The sequence below is a fragment of the Seriola aureovittata genome, chromosome 17, assembly GCF_021018895.1.
Source record: "Seriola aureovittata isolate HTS-2021-v1 ecotype China chromosome 17, ASM2101889v1, whole genome shotgun sequence".
NCBI lineage: Eukaryota > Metazoa > Chordata > Actinopteri > Carangiformes > Carangidae > Seriola > Seriola aureovittata.
The window spans coordinates 24,108,871-24,125,425 of NC_079380.1; the positions used below are offsets into that span (position 1 = coordinate 24,108,871).

The window sequence follows — 16,555 nt, forward strand, 5'->3', positions numbered from 1 at the left end:
TTAGAGCCCATAGTTCCCATGTACCCTGAATGCAGCACAGTCCCGGTCAGCTTAATGTGGTGTTTTCTGATTGGAGCTCCGACAGGAAGCGATAAGACAGTTCATGCCCTGTGTTTATGTGACATATTCGCCTCATACAGGCTTTATTTTGTTAAATTTAAGTTTTCTGTGATTCCGTTTTGAATGGAACATAAAAACACACAGTTTGTTGTGATATGTCTCCTTGTCGTATTGAGGGCAGAGGAGCGGACAGATGACGGAGGAGGCTGGTGAGTTCACAGACCTGTTTCAGCAATAAACCGACATGTTCTAGACGTCTTTTTAAGACTATTTTCAAATTTCCAGTTTTTAAATCTCCTGTAATATTGAATGTACCGCAAAGTGTCTTCCAGTGTCTTCTTACGTAGCGATAACCGCCATTCTGACTGACGTCACACCAAACTTCATTTAAAAATCTGTCGGTTTAACGGCTGTTTTAGTACCAGTTAGTTTAAAGTTCGATATTCGACGGATAGTCGCTCGTGAGGATTGTTAGCTCACCTCCCTACTACACTCCTACCCCTCCGCTGGTTGTTCACTTAGGGACCATCATTAAATTACTGTTTTAATGACATAATACCGATGTGTTTTTATGCACCTTCATATTAGTGAAAATTGTGATTAAAAAATAAAAATGATATCAAATTGGTCTCATCGAGCTCACCTACTTTGATTGTTAATGTCTAATACATGAATTTTTCATAAATATTTTATTTTTTTCCATAGCTTCTAAATACACAACTAAAAATAGATGCAAAATAAACACAAAGAGACTCAAAATAGTTAAGATTAGATGCAAAATGACCATAAATATCAAATGTCAACTTTAAAAAACAAAAATCTTGTTGTGGGTGTCCTCCAACTTTGTATTTTCTGACATTAGGTTAAAAAGACTAACAATAATTATCGCTCCTCACAGATGAGTCTGTTATATTATCTATCAGTCAGTATTTTCATTATTGATTAATACCCACATTTCCCAAAAGGCCCAGATGATGTGTTCTGATATGGTGTTTTGATTTCACCAACAATCCCAAAGAAAAAAACCAAATACATTAAAGATTTAACAAAGAAAAGCATCAAATTTTCATATTTCAGAGATTTTAGCCATCCAAATAATAAATCATCAATCAATTTTTAAACCTGTTATCTTTAAATTTTTGTATAAATATCAGAACGCACAACAACAGATTTTTATTCTCATATTTGTGTCTGCCTCTGTGTTCAGGTCTTTAAATTCAGATTTCAGATTACAGGATGAAGGTCCCTGTAACATAGATGTGTTTGACAGCTCCTCTCTCTCATATCAACAGTTCATTGAAAGGTACGTAAAGCTGGATGTTTATATCCATTGAATGTCCATATTTTACACTTTGCAAAATGGGAACTATGTTGAAGCGAATAAAGAACTTAACTGAAAGTATTTTTAAAAAACACACTGTTACATGTAGGTAAACTCTGAGCCTCTAAAACTGTTTTAAAATGAATTAAAACAAAGTAAAATTAAATAAAGTAAATAAATGATCTAAATGAATTAAACATGGGAAAATATCTCTGTCAATAGACCATTACATGTTGCATGCATTGTGGACATCTGGATACATACGAAATAATGATATATATATATAAATCTGTATACATTTATATTTGTACATAATGTGATTCATGGAGATACAATGAGCGCCTGTCCGGTTCGTTGTTAATCTGAAGCTACATGAGCTAAAAGGATTTTCTCTTGTAGATATGCATACAGCAGACCAGTCATCCTCAGAGGCCTGACTGATAACACGGTGCGTATTTAATGATTTAAATGATTTAAATGATTTGCTGACTCATTGCTGATGTTTTTTTAATAACCGTATGTATGAAGTGAGAAAATTGTCCACTGACTGTTCAGTTGTGACATCACAAAGTTCCAGAAGTCCTGACGGCTGGTTTTAAGGCTCAGTTTCTGAATAAAGGCTGTGTGCATTTCTCTGTGGACTGAGGCTTTGATACTTTCACAGTATTAATATAGAAGCTAGACCTGATCTATAATCACACTACACATGGACAGAGACCTTTATACTATATGGACCTTTAAAAAAATAGGTTGGGGGGTGACATAAGGTCTTTTCATTGTGTTTGATGTTTGTTGAGTTTTAAATATTAGTTATTTCAGTGTTCAGCTGGATATAAACACCCTCAGTTTGTACTGAAGCCTCATGGTCATCGTTACAAGTCAGACTGTCCCGACACTTCAGGCCTGCACTGTTAGCACTGGAGTTAAATACCTGTGTGTTGACTGTGTTTTAGAAATTCAGGTTGATGTGCTCCAAGTCAAGTTTACTACAGGACTATGGTGACCGGAGAGTGAGGCTCAGTACAGCTAACACTTACTCGTACAGGAAAGGTATGTATGACTAATACTCACTCCTGCTACGCTATGATGATCTGACAGTCACTAAAGCATTTGTTTTTTACAATGACACATTTGCTGACTCATTGTCATGAATTTGTTCCAGTGGACATCCCGTTCCAGGAGTATGTGGATATTTTCCTGAGGCCTCAATCGACTGACACCCTTGGCAGTGGTGAGTCCAGGGGGAGTTTTGTACTGTACAGATTTTAAAAAACCTTAAAGGAACATTTATGCTATTGGGCTTTAAACAGTTTAGAACAAAGCTGAGTTCACCCCTGTGCAACATCACTGAAATGTCAAATGACTCAAATTGTGCCATCTTACAATGATTGTATTATTTTTAAATTCAAGTATATGATTAAAAACAAACAGGTTGGGTGGAAAAACAGGCCTCAATGTTCAACCTCAATAGAGCAAAAGTCAGTTTACCTGTGATCAAACCTGTGAGTTCCAGTTGAGGCTAATTAACCTGTATAGTATAGTATTAAGTATTGGAAGTAATGTATAGTAAGTCAAAGAAAAGTCATAGTATAGTAGGGTATAAAAAGTGTGCCTTACTATACTATGACTTTTTATGGCTTAATATACTAAGCATTAAAAGTAATAAAAACGTCATCGTATAGTAAGGCATAAAATGTCATAAAAACAATAGTATAGTGTGGCATAGACAGTCATAAAAACTTCATCGTACATTAAGGTATGAAAAGCCATAATATATTAAGGCATAAAAATTCATAAAAATGTCATAGTATAATAAGGCATAATACCATATAGTATAGTAAGGCATTAAAAGTCATAGAAAAGTCATATTATAATAAGGCATAAAATGTCATAGTACAGTAAGACAAGAAAAAAGTTATAGAAATGTCATAGTATAGTAAGGCATAAAAACTCATAAAAATGTCATAGTATAGGAAGGCAGAAAAAGTCATAGTATAGTAAGGCATAAAAAGTTTTTAAAAATTTCATAGTATAGTAATGCAAGAAAACGTAATAGTACAGTAAGACATAAAATGTCATAAAAAAGTCATAGTATAGTAAGGCAGAAAAAGTCATAGTGTAGTAAGGCATGAAAAGTTTTTAAAAATTTCATAGTATAGTAATGCAAGAAAACAATAATACAGTAAGACATAAAATGTCATAAAAAAGTCATAGTATAGTAAGGCAGAAAAAGTCATAAAAAAGTCATAGTATAGTAAGGCAGAAAAATTCATAAAAAAGCCATAGTATAGTACGGCAGAAAAAGTCATAAAAAAGTCATAGTATAGTAAGGCAGAAAAAGTCATAAAAAAGTCATAGTATAGTACGGCAGAAAATGTCATATTATAGTAAGGCAAAAAAAAGTCATAGTATAGTACGGCATAAAAAGTCATAAAAAAGTCATAGTATAGTAAGGCAGAAAAATTCATAAAAATGTTATAGTATAGTAAGGCAGAAAAATTCATAAAAATGTCATAGTATAGTTAGGCAGAAAATGTCATATTATAGTAAGGCATAAAAAGTCATAGTATAGTAAGGCATAAAAGTCAAACAAAAATGTCATAGTATAGTAAGGCATAAAAACTCATAAAAATGTCATAGTATAGGAAGGCAGAAAAAGTCATAGTATAGTAAGGCATAAAAATTTTTAAAAAATTTCATAGTATAGTAATGCAAGAAAACGTATTAGTACAGAAGACATTAAATGTCATAAAAAAGTCATAGTATAGTAAGGCAGAAAAATTCATTAAAAAGTCATAGTATAGTAAGGCAGAAAAATTCATAAAAATTTCATAGTATAGTAAGGCAGAAAAATTCATAAAAATGTCATAGTATAGTTAGGCAGAAAATGTCATATTATAGTAAGGCAAAAAAAAAGTAATATTATAGTAAGGCAGAAAAATTCATAAAAAAGTCTTAGTATAGTAAGGCAAAAAAATTCATGAAAATGTCAGAGTATATTAAGGCATAATAAGTAATAGTATAGTAAGGCATAAAAAGTCATAATATAGTTAGGCATAAAAGTCAAACAAAAATGTCATAGTATAGTTAGGCAGAAAATGTCATATTGTAGAAAGGCAAAAAAAAAGTCAGTATAGTAAGGCATAAAAACTCATACAAATGTCATAGTATAGGAAGGCAGAATAAGTCATAGTATAGTAAGGCATAAAAAGTCATAGTATAGTTAGGCATAAAAGTCAAACAAAAATGTCATAGTATAGTCAGGCATAAAAACTCACAAGAATGTCATAGTATAGTAAGGCAGAAAAATTCATAAAAATGTCATAGTATAGGAAGGCAGAAAAAGTCATAGAATAGTAAGGCATAAAAGTCAAACAAAAATGTCATAGTATAGTAAGGCATAAAAACTCATAAAAATGTCATAGTATAGGAAGGCAGAAAAAGTCATAGTATAGTAAGGCATAAAAAGTTTTTAAAAATTTCATAGTATAGTAATGCAAGAAAACGTAATAGTACAGTAAGCCATAAAATGTCATAAAAACGTCATAGTATAGTCAGGCAGACAAATTCATAAAAAAGTCATAGTATAGTAAGGCAGAAAAATTCATAAAAATGTCATAGTATATTTAGGCAGAAAATGTCATATTATAGTAAGGCAAAAAAAAAGTCATAGTATACTAAGGCATAAAAAGTCATAAAAAAGTCATAGTATAGTAGGCAGAAAAATTCAATTCATAAAAATGTCTTAGTATAGTAAGGAAAAAAAATTCATGAATATGTCATGGTATATTAAGGCATAATAAGTCATAGTATAGGAAGGCAGAAAAAGTCATAGTATAGTAAGGCAGAAATTTTTTTTTAAATTTCATAATATAGTAATGCAAGAAAACGTATTAGTACGGAAGACATAAAATGTCATAAAAAAGTCATAGTATAGTAAGGCAGAAAAATTCATAAAAATGTCATAGTATAGTAAGGCAGAAAAAATCATAAAATTGTCATAGTATAGTTAGGCAGAAAATGTCATATTATAGTAAGGCAAAAAAAAAGTCATATTATAGTAAGGCGTTAAAAGTCATAAAAAAGTCATAGTATAGTAAGGCGGAAAAATTCATAAAAATGTCTTAGTATAGTAAGGCAAAAAAATTCATGAAAATGTCAGAGTATATTAAGGCATAATAAGTAATAGTATAGTAAGGCATAAAAAGTCATAGTATAGTTAGGCATAAAAGTCAAACAAAAATGTCATAGTATAGTTAGGCAGAAAATGTCATATTGTAGAAAGGCAAAAAAAAAGCCATAGTATAGTAAGGCATGAAAGTCATAAAAAAGTCATAGTATAGTAAGGCAGAAAAATTCATAAAAATGTCTTAGTATAGTAAGGCAAAAGGATTCATGAAAATGTCAGAGTATATTAAGGCATAATAAGTCATAGTATAGCAAGGCATAAAAGTCAAACAAAAATGTCATAGTATAGTAAGGCATAAAAACTCATAAAAAAGTCATAGTATAGTACGGCATAAAATGTCATATTATAGTTAGGCAAAAAAAAAGTCATAGTATAGTAAGGCATAAAAACTCACAAAAATGTCATAGTATAGTAAGGCATAAAAACTCAAAAAAATGTCATAGTATAGGAAGGCAGAAAAAGTCATAGTATAGTAAGGCATAAAAAGTTTTTAAAAGTTTCATAGTATAGTAATGCAAGAAAACGTAATAGTACAGTAAGACATAAAATGTCATAAAAAAAGTCATAGTATAGTAAGGCAGAAAAATTCATAAAAAAGTCATAGTATAGTAAGGCAGAAAAATTCATAAAAATGTCATAGTATAGGAAGGCAGAAAAAGTCATAGTATAGTAAGGCATAAAAAGTTTTTAAAAATTTCATAGTATAGTAATGCAAGAAAATGTAATAGTACAGTAAGACATAAAATGTCATAAAAAAGTCATAGTATAGTAAGGCAGAAAAATTCATAAAAAGGTCATAGTATAGTACGGCAGAAAATGTCATATTATAGTAAGGCAAAAAAAAAGTCATAGTATAGTCAGGCAGAAATATTCATTAAAAAGTCATAGTATAGTAAGGCAGAAAAATTCATAAAAATGTTAGAGTATAGTAAGGCAGAAAAATTCATAAAAATGTCATAGTATAGTTCGGCAGAAAATGTCATTATAATAAGGCAAAAAAAAAGTCATAGTATAGTAAGGCATAAAAGTCAAACAAAAATGTCATAGTATAGTAAGGCATAAAAACTCACAAAAATGACATAGTATAGTAAGGCATAAAAAGTTTTTAAAAGTTTCATAGTATAGTAAGGCATAAAAAGTTTTTAAAAGTTTCATAGTATAGTAATGCAAGAAAACGTAATAGTACAGTAAGACATAAAATGTCATAAAAAAGTCATAGTATAGTAAGGCAGAAAAATTCATAAAAAAGTCATAGTATAGTAAGGCAGAAAAATTCATAAAAATGTCATAGTATAGTAAGGCAGAAAAATTCATAAAAATGTCATAGTATAGTAAGGCAGAAAATGTCATAAAAATGTCATAATATAGTAAGGCAGAAAAATTCATAAAAATATCATAGTATAGTTAGGCAGAAAATGTCATATTATAATAAGGCAAAAAATAAGTCATAGTATAGTAAGGCATAAAAAGTCATAGTATAGTAAGGCATGAAAGTCAAACAAAAATGTCATAGTATAGTAAGGCATAAAAAGTCAAAAAAAAGTCATAGTATAGTACGGCAGTAAAACTCATAAAAATGTCATAGTATAGTAAGGCATAAAAAGTTTTTAAAAATTTCATAGTATATTAATGCAAGAAAACGTAATAGTACAGTAAGACATAAAATGTCATAAAAAAGTCATAGTATAGTAAGGCAGAAAAATTCATAAAAATGTCTTAGTATAGTAAGGCAAAAAAATTCATGAAAATGTCATAGTATAGTTAGGCAAATAAAAGTCATAGTATAGTAAGGCATAAAAAGTCATAAAAAAAGTCATAGTATAGTAAGGCAGAAAAATTCATAAAAATGTCTTAGTATAGTAAGGCAAAAAAATTCATGAAAATGTCATAGTATAGTAAGGCATAAAAAGTCATAGTATAGTAAGGCATAAAAGTCGAAGAAAAATGTCATAGTATAGTAAGGCATAAAAAGTTTTTAAAAATTTCATAGTATAGTAATGCAAGAAAACGTAATAGTACAATAAGACATAAAATGTCATAAAAAAAGTCATAGTATAGGAAGGCAGAAAAAGTCATAGTATAGTAAGGCATAAAAAGTTTTTAAAAGTTTCATAGTATAGTAATGCAAGAAAACGTAATAGTACAGTAAGACATAAAATGTCATAAAAAAAGTCATAGTATAGTAAGGCAGAAAAATTCATAAAAAAGTCATAGTATAGTCAGGCAGAAAAATTCATAAAAAAGTCATAGTATAGTAAGGCAGAAAAATTCATTAAAATGTCATAGTATAGTTAGGCAGAAAATATCATATTATAGTAAGGCAAATAAAAGTCATAGTATAGTAAGGCATAAAAAGTCATAAAAAAAGTCATAGTATAGTAAGGCAGAAAAATTCATAAAAATGTCTTAGTATAGTAAGGCAAAAAAATTCATGAAAATGTCATAGTATAGTAAGGCAGAAAAAGTCATAGTATAGTAAGGCATAAAAGTCGAACAAAAATGTCATAGTATAGTAAGGCATAAAAACTCATAAAAATGTCATAGTATAGTAAGGCATAAAAAGTTTTTAAAAGTTTCATAGTATAGTAATGCAAGAAAACGTAATAGTACAGTAAGACATAAAATGTCATAAAAAAAGTCATAGTATAGTCAGGCAGAAAAATTCATAAAAAAGTCATAGTATAGTAAGGCAGAAAAATTCATAAAAATGTCATAGTATATTTAGGCAGAAAATGTCATATTATAGTAAGGCAAAAAAAAAGTCATAGTATAGTAAGGCATAAAAAGTCATAAAAAAGTCATAGTATAGTAAGGCAGAAAAATTCATAAAAATGTCTTAGTATAGTAAGGCAAAAAAATTCATGAAAATGTCAGAGTATATTAAGGCATAATAAGTCATAGTATAGTAAGGCATAAAAAGTCATAGTATAGCTAGGCATAAAAGTCAAACAAAAATGTCATAGTATAGTAAGGCATAAAAAAAAGTCATACTATAGTAAGGCATAAAAAGTCATAAAAAAGTCATAGTATAGTAAGGCAGAAAAATTCATAAAAATGTCTTAGAATAGTAAGGCAAAAAAATTCATGAAAATGTCAGAGTATATTAAGGCATAATAAGTCATAGTATAGTAAGGCATAAAAAGTCATAGTATAGTAAGGCATGAAAGTCAAACAAAAATGTCATAGTATAGTAAGGCATAAAAACTCATAAAAATGTCATAGTATAGGAAGGCATAAAAAGTAATAGTATAGCAAGGCATAAAAAGTGTTAAAAAAATGTCATAGTATAGGAAGGCAGAAAAAGTCATAGTATAGTAAGGCATAAAAATTTTTAAAAAATTTCATAGTATAGTAATGCAAGAAAACGTATTAGTACAGAAGACATTAAATGTCATAAAAAAGTCATAGTATAGTAAGGCAGAAAAATTCATTAAAAAGTCATAGTATAGTAAGGCAGAAAAATTCATAAAAATGTCTTAGTATAGTAAGGCAAAAAAATTCATGAAAATGTCAGAGTATATTAAGGCATAATAAGTCATAGTATAGTTAGGCATAAAAAGTCATAGTATAGCTAGGCATAAAAAGTCAAACAAAAATGTCATAGTATAGTAAGGCATAAAAAAGTCATACTATAGTAAGGCATAAAAAGTCATAAAAAGTCATAGTATAGTAAGGCATGAAAGTCATAAAAATGTCATAAAAAGTCATAGAATAGTAAGGCAAAAAAATTCATGAAAATGTCAGAGTATAGTAAGGCAGAAAAAGTCATAGTATAGTAAGGCATAAAAAGTCATAGTATAGTAAGGCATAAAAGTCGAACAAAAATGTCATAGTATAGTAAGGCATAAAAACTCATAAAAATGTCAGTATAGGAAGGCAGAAAAAGTCATAGTATAGTAAGGCAGAAAAAGTTTTTAAAAATTTCATAGTATAGTATACAAGAAAACGTAATAGTACAGTAAGACATAAAATGTCATAAAAAAAGTCATAGTATAGTCAGCGAGAAAAATTCATAAAAAGGTCATAGTATAGTAAGGCAGAAAAATGTCATATTATAGTAAGGCAAAAAAAATGTCATATTATAGTAAGGCAAAAAAAAAGTCATAGTATAGTAAGGCATAAAAAGTCATAAAAAAGTCATAGTATAGTAAGGCAGAAAAATTCATAAAAATGTCTTAGAATAGTAAGGCAAAAAAATTCATGAAAATGTCAGAGTATATTAAGGCATAATAAGTCATAGTATAGTAAGGCATAAAAAGTCATAGTTTAGTAAGGCATGAAAGTCAAACAAAAATGTCATAGTATAGTAAGGCATAAAAACTCATAAAAATGTCATAGTATAGGAAGGCAGAAAAAGTCATAGTATAGTAAGGCATAAAAAGTTTTTAAAAATTTCATAGTATAGTAATGCAAGAAAACGTAATAGTACAGTAAGACATAAAATGTCATAAAAAAGTCATAGTATAGTCAGGCAGAAAATGTCATATTATAGTAAGGCAAAAAAAATGTCATATTATAGTAAGGCAAAAAAAAAGTCATACTATAGTAAGGCATAAAAAGTCATAAAAAAGTCATAGTATAGTAAGGCAGAAAAATTCATAAAAATGTCTTAGAATAGTAAGGCAAAAAAATTCATGAAAATGTCAGAGTATATTAAGGCATAATAAGTCATAGTATAGTAAGGCATAAAAAGTCATAGTATAGTAAGGCATGAAAGTCAAACAAAAATGTCATAGTATAGTAAGGCATAAAAACTCATAAAAATGTCATAGTATAGGAAGGCATAAAAAGTAATAGTATAGCAAGGCATAAAAAGTGTTAAAAAAATGTCATAGTATAGGAAGGCAGAAAAAGTCATAGTATAGTAAGGCATAAAAATTTTTAAAAAATTTCATAGTATAGTAATGCAAGAAAACGTATTAGTACAGAAGACATTAAATGTCATAAAAAAGTCATAGTATAGTAAGGCAGAAAAATTCATTAAAAAGTCATAGTATAGTAAGGCAGAAAAATTCATAAAAATGTCTTAGTATAGTAAGGCAAAAAAATTCATGAAAATGTCAGAGTATATTAAGGCATAATAAGTCATAGTATAGTAAGGCATAAAAAGTCATAGTATAGCTAGGCATAAAAGTCAAACAAAAATGTCATAGTATAGTAAGGCATAAAAAAAAGTCATACTATAGTAAGGCATAAAAAGTCATAAAAAAGTCATAGTATAGTAAGGCAGAAAAATTCATAAAAATGTCTTAGTATAGTAAGGCAAAAAAATTCATGAAAATGTCAGAGTATATTAAGGCATAATAAGTCATAGTATAGTAAGGCATAAAAAGTCATAGTATAGTTAGGCATAAAAGTCAAACAAAAATGTCATAGTATAGTAAGGCATAAAAACTCATAAAAATGTCATAGTATAGGAAGGCAGAAAAAGTCATAGTATAGTAAGGCATAAAAAGTTTTTAAAAATTTCATAGTATAGTAATGCAAGAAAACGTAATAGTACAGTAAGACATAAAATGTCATAAAAAAGTCATAGTATAGTAAGGCAGAAAAATTCATAATAAGTCATAGTATAGTACGGCAGAAAATGTCATATTATAGTAAGGCAAAAAAAATGTCATATTATAGTAAGGCAAAAAAAAAGTCATACTATAGTAAGGCATAAAAAGTCATAAAAAAGTCATAGTATAGTAAGGCAGAAAAATTCATAAAAATGTCTTAGAATAGTAAGGCAAAAAAATTCATGAAAATGTCAGAGTATATTAAGGCATAATAAGTCATAGTATAGTAAGGCATAAAAAGTCATAGTATAGTAAGGCATGAAAGTCAAACAAAAATGTCATAGTATAGTAAGGCATAAAAACTCATAAAAATGTCATAGTATAGGAAGGCATAAAAAGTCATAGTATAGTAAGGCATAAAAAGTGTTAAAAAATGTCATAGTATAGGAAGGCATAAAAAGTAATAGTATAGTAAGGCATAAAAAGTGTTAAAAAATGTCATAGTATAGTAATGCAAGAAAACGTAATAGTACAGTAAGACATAAAATGTCATAAAAAAGTCATAGTATAGTAAGGCAGAAAAATTCATAAAAATGTCATAGTATAGTAAGGCAGAAAAATTCATTAAAATGTCATAGTATAGTTAGGCAGAAAATGTCATATTATAGTAAGGCAAAAAAAGTCATAGTATACTAAGGCATAAAAATTCAAAAAATAGTCATAGTATAGTAAGGCAGAAAAATTCATAAAAATGTCTTAGTATAGTAAGGTAAAAAAATTCATGAAAATGTCAGAGTATATTAAGGCATAATAAGTCATAGTATAGTAAGGCATAAAAAGTCATAGTATAGTAAGGCATAAAAGTCAAACAAAAATGTCATAGTATAGTAAGGCATAAAAATTCACAAAATGTCATAGTACAGTAAGGCATAAAAACTCATAAAAATGTCATAGTACAGGAAGGCAGAAAAAGTCATAAAAATGTCATATTAATGCATAAAAAGTCATATTATAGTAAGGAATAAAAGGTCATAGTACAGTAAGACATAAAAAGTCAAAGAAATGTCTTAGTAGAGTAATGCAAGAAAACTTCATAGTACAGTAAGACATAAAATGTCATAAAAAAGTCATAGTATAGTAAGGCATAAAAACTCATAAAAAATGTCTTAGTATAGGAAGGCAGAAAAAGTAATATTATAGTAAGGCATAAAAAGTCATTAAAATGTATTATATTTAGGTATAAAAAGTCATATTATAGTAAGGAATAAAACTGTCATAAAATGTCATAGTATAGTAAGGGAGAAAAAGTCATAGTACAGTAAGACATAAAATGCCATAAAAATGTCATAGTATAGTAAGGCATAAAAAAATCATAGTATAGTAAGGCATTAAAAGTCAAACAAAAATGTCACAGTATAGTAAGGCTTAAAAACTCACAAAGATGTCATAGTATAGGAAGGCATGAAAAGTCATAGTATAGTAAGGCAAGAAAAGGTCGTAGTACAGTAAGACAAAAAAATTCATAAAAATGTCATAGTATAGTAAGGCAGAAAAATTCATTAAAATGTCATAGTATAGTTAGGCAGAAAATGTCATATTATAGTAAGGCAAAAAAAGTCATAGTATACTAAGGCATAAAAATTCAAAAAATAGTCATAGTATAGTAAGGCAGAAAAATTCATAAAAATGTCTTAGTATAGTAAGGTAAAAAAATTCATGAAAATGTCAGAGTATATTAAGGCATAATAAGTCATAGTATAGTAAGGCATAAAAAGTCATAGTATAGTAAGGCATAAAAGTCAAACAAAAATGTCATAGTATAGTAAGGCATAAAAATTCACAAAATGTCATAGTACAGTAAGGCATAAAAACTCATAAAAATGTCATAGTACAGGAAGGCAGAAAAAGTCATAAAAATGTCATATTAATGCATAAAAAGTCATATTATAGTAAGGAATAAAAGGTCATAGTACAGTAAGACATAAAAAGTCAAAGAAATGTCTTAGTAGAGTAATGCAAGAAAACTTCATAGTACAGTAAGACATAAAATGTCATAAAAAAGTCATAGTATAGTAAGGCATAAAAACTCATAAAAAATGTCTTAGTATAGGAAGGCAGAAAAAGTAATATTATAGTAAGGCATAAAAAGTCATTAAAATGTATTATATTTAGGTATAAAAAGTCATATTATAGTAAGGAATAAAAATGTCATAAAATGTCATAGTATAGTAAGGGAGAAAAAGTCATAGTACAGTAAGACATAAAATGCCATAAAAATGTCATAGTATAGTAAGGCATAAAAAAATCATAGTATAGTAAGGCATTAAAAGTCAAACAAAAATGTCACAGTATAGTAAGGCTTAAAAACTCACAAAGATGTCATAGTATAGGAAGGCATGAAAAGTCATAGTATAGTAAGGCAAGAAAAGGTCGTAGTACAGTAAGACAAAAAATATCATAAAAATGTCATAGTATAGTATGGCATAAAAAGTCATAAAAAAGTCACAGTATAGCATAAAAAGTCATAGTATAGTAAGGCTTAAAATTTTCAAAAACAATGTCAGTATATATTCAGGCATTAAAAGTCAGTATAGTAAGGCATAAAACTTCATAGTATAATAAGGTATAAATCGTTATAGTGTAGTAAGTCACTGTTATGCCCCACCTTTGAGTGGCCCTAAGGGGCACACAAAACTCCACCAGTGACCCAAATAAAACTCACAAGACACCTCTAAAATAATGAAGGTTTTATTTAACATAAATATGCGTAATGACCAGGACACTCAATGAAGACAACAAAACACAGAAAAAACACAAGAGAACACAACAAAAATCCCAGGCTTAGAGGCAGGAAAACCAGCAGGCCCCATGCTGAACGTCTCTGCCCTTCTGAAGCTGGCACCAGAGTTTTATCCTTTTCTTCCCTGGCCAGGGGGATCTCGTGGAGTAACCAGGCTGGGCCTGGGTGGAGCTACAAGTGAGGCAAAAAAAAGTCATAGTATTCTAAATCATAGAATCGTCATATTTTAGTCAGGAATAAAAAGTCACAGTATGGTAAGGCATAAAATTTAATTAAAATGTTATACTATAGTAAGGCATAATAAGTCACAGTATAGCAAGTCATAAAATGTCATGGTATAGTATTGCATAAAAGATCATCATTTCATATTATATTAAGGAAGAAAACGTCATATTATAGTTAGACATAAAAAGTCATAATACAGTAAGACATAAAATGTCATGAAATTGTCATAATATAGTATGTGCAGAAACATGTATGAATGGATGTATTTACATTTAAATTAAACTAAGAGTAAGAGATCAAAGAGTAAAACTTTTAAGAAATTATCTCTTGTTATAATAACTAACACATAAACATCAGATTAGGTGGACTTGGGTTAAGTTAAATGTAAGTTAGATACTTACACTTTCATCCACAATAGCATATATTTATCACCCCAATCATTTTAAACCCAGAAGATGCCTCTGTTTCCTCATCAGCTGCTCTACATGGTGACTTTTTCATGGGATTTCTCCACCATTTCATGTTTACTCCTGCTAGCAACCTGATTGCTAACCTACAGAAGATACTTTCTTTAACCTCCAGTTGAGTCTCTGTTTCCCTCTTCTACAGACACACTGTATTTCTTTGGAGACAACAACTTCACCGAGTGGCAGAGTCTGTTTCAGCACTACGAGTCCCCGCCGTACGTCCTGCCTCTCACCAGCGGAGCGTACAGCTTCGGCATCGCAGGTCAGCGTCTGTTCAGGAGAGAGGAGCAACAAGCAACAACATGAGACAAACCGCTTTCATCTCAGCAGACGATATATCACGTTTATAATCACAAATGTATACAGACCTTCACTTTATTATAGTTCCATATGCAAATGTAATATCTCTACATATGTTGAATTTCCATATATGAAATATATATACATATTAAAAAAACACATGTAAACAATTATATATGAGATGTAATACATTTGAATAATTTCACTGGTGACATATATGTTTAGCCCCTACAAATATGTAACATAAATATAATATATAAAGCCAAAAAAAAACAAATATATCTTCTTATGGATCAACACTTCAAATAAAACACAGAAGAAGAAGAAAATATGGAGCTTTAAGACTCAGTGCTGAGGAAATCACAGACCTGTCAAAGAATATGTTTGTTAGCAGCAGGATAAAAGAGTGTTTTGTTTTCTGGTACTGAAGTAAAACCATCACAAACTGACACAAACTGACAGTGACTCCACATCTACTGTTTCTGTCTCCAGGTCCTGGAACAGGAGTTCCCTTTCACTGGCATGGTCCAGGTTACTCTGAGGTCATCTACGGAAGAAAAGTAAAAAAAAAACAAAAACACAACAACCTTTTGTTCGGTTTCCCGCCTGTGGTGTCGATTGATTTAATCCTGTCCTGAGGAAGCGTTTGTTGAGTGGTGTGTTGTGTTTGATTTGTTGTCTGACTGATGAATGGAGATACACTCACTTAGTAACACCACACCAACACTGGGTAGTTCCACCAGGTGTTGAACCTGTGAGACTCTGCTCTACCACATCCCAGAGGATGTTTGACGTGAACATGAGCTCACCTCCTCACCTGGTGCTGCAGGAAACCTGAGGTGTTCCTAATAAAGTGCACGGTGAGCGGAAATATAAACTCTGAATAATTCATTCTTCCTCACACAGCGTTGGTTCCTCTACCCGCCTGAGAAGGAGCCCCATTTCCACCCGAACCGCACCACCCTGTCCTGGGTGACAGAAACCTACCCCCACCTGCCGGAGGACGAGGCCCCGCTGGAGTGCACCATCAGACCTGGGGAGGTAACGGACTCAAGGCGGCTCAGTCTGTGTTAGCGGCAGATTGAACGGTCAGACAGATGCATCCCTCCTCTACATGAAGTCATTCTGTTGTTCTCTAACGCTCTGGATGTTTTTCCATCAGGTGCTGTATTTCCCCGACCGCTGGTGGCACGCCACGCTCAACCTGGACACCAGCGTCTTCATCTCCACCTTCCTCGGCTGAGCGACTCTCATCAGTTTGTCTTCAGGCTGACGGGAAGAGAAACACACTGGACCTGATGTTTGAGGAGAATGACTGATCAACACACTGATCAACCAACAGATTGATCAATCAACAGACTGATGAACTCTCATTTTTGTGATTTCTGGTCTGGGTGAAACAGACATTTAATTTCAGGGACTAAGGAGCAGAGTAACATTCCAGGTGAATCTTTTAAAAGCCAAGATTCATTTTTTTCTTTAAAGCAGCCATGTGTTCTCATGATGATGATGATGATGATGATGATGATGATGATGTAATAAGAATCTGTATTTAATGAACAAAGCAGCAGAATGACCAACCACAAACCTGCAGCTGTCAGATGAAAGCTTGTACATTTTACCTTCATTCACGATGTTTTAATTCTGTTTGTATGTAAAACTGTATGAATGACGCAAAAATAATAAATGTTA

General features: G+C 30.4%; 1 protein-coding gene across 1 annotated transcript; it reads left to right on the forward strand.

Annotated features, from left to right (window-relative positions):
• The first annotated feature begins 69 nt into the window (after positions 1–69).
• Positions 70–16,546, forward strand: jmjd8 (jumonji domain containing 8). Its single transcript, XM_056400968.1, has 9 exons — positions 70–269; positions 1,268–1,363; positions 1,781–1,829; positions 2,335–2,431; positions 2,544–2,612; positions 14,706–14,825; positions 15,356–15,423; positions 15,770–15,904; positions 16,026–16,546. Exons 1-9 carry the CDS (start codon positions 184–186, stop codon positions 16,104–16,106), a joined length of 801 nt encoding a protein of 266 aa, XP_056256943.1. The 5' UTR covers positions 70–183; the 3' UTR covers positions 16,107–16,546.
• The last annotated feature ends 9 nt before the right edge of the window (positions 16,547–16,555 follow it).

What these genes read in the sequence shown, in the direction of transcription:
- jmjd8 (XM_056400968.1), top strand. Translation starts at nt 184, where the DNA reads ATGGAACATAAAAACACACAGTTTGTTGTGATATGTCTCCTTGTCGTA. An exon ending in ACAGATGACGGAGGAGGCTG is followed by an intron (nt 270 to 1,267) that starts GTGAGTTCACAG and finishes CTCTGTGTTCAG; the next exon opens with GTCTTTAAATTCAGATTTCA. An exon ending in GCACCATCAGACCTGGGGAG is followed by an intron (nt 15,905 to 16,025) that starts GTAACGGACTCA and finishes TTTTTCCATCAG; the next exon opens with GTGCTGTATTTCCCCGACCG.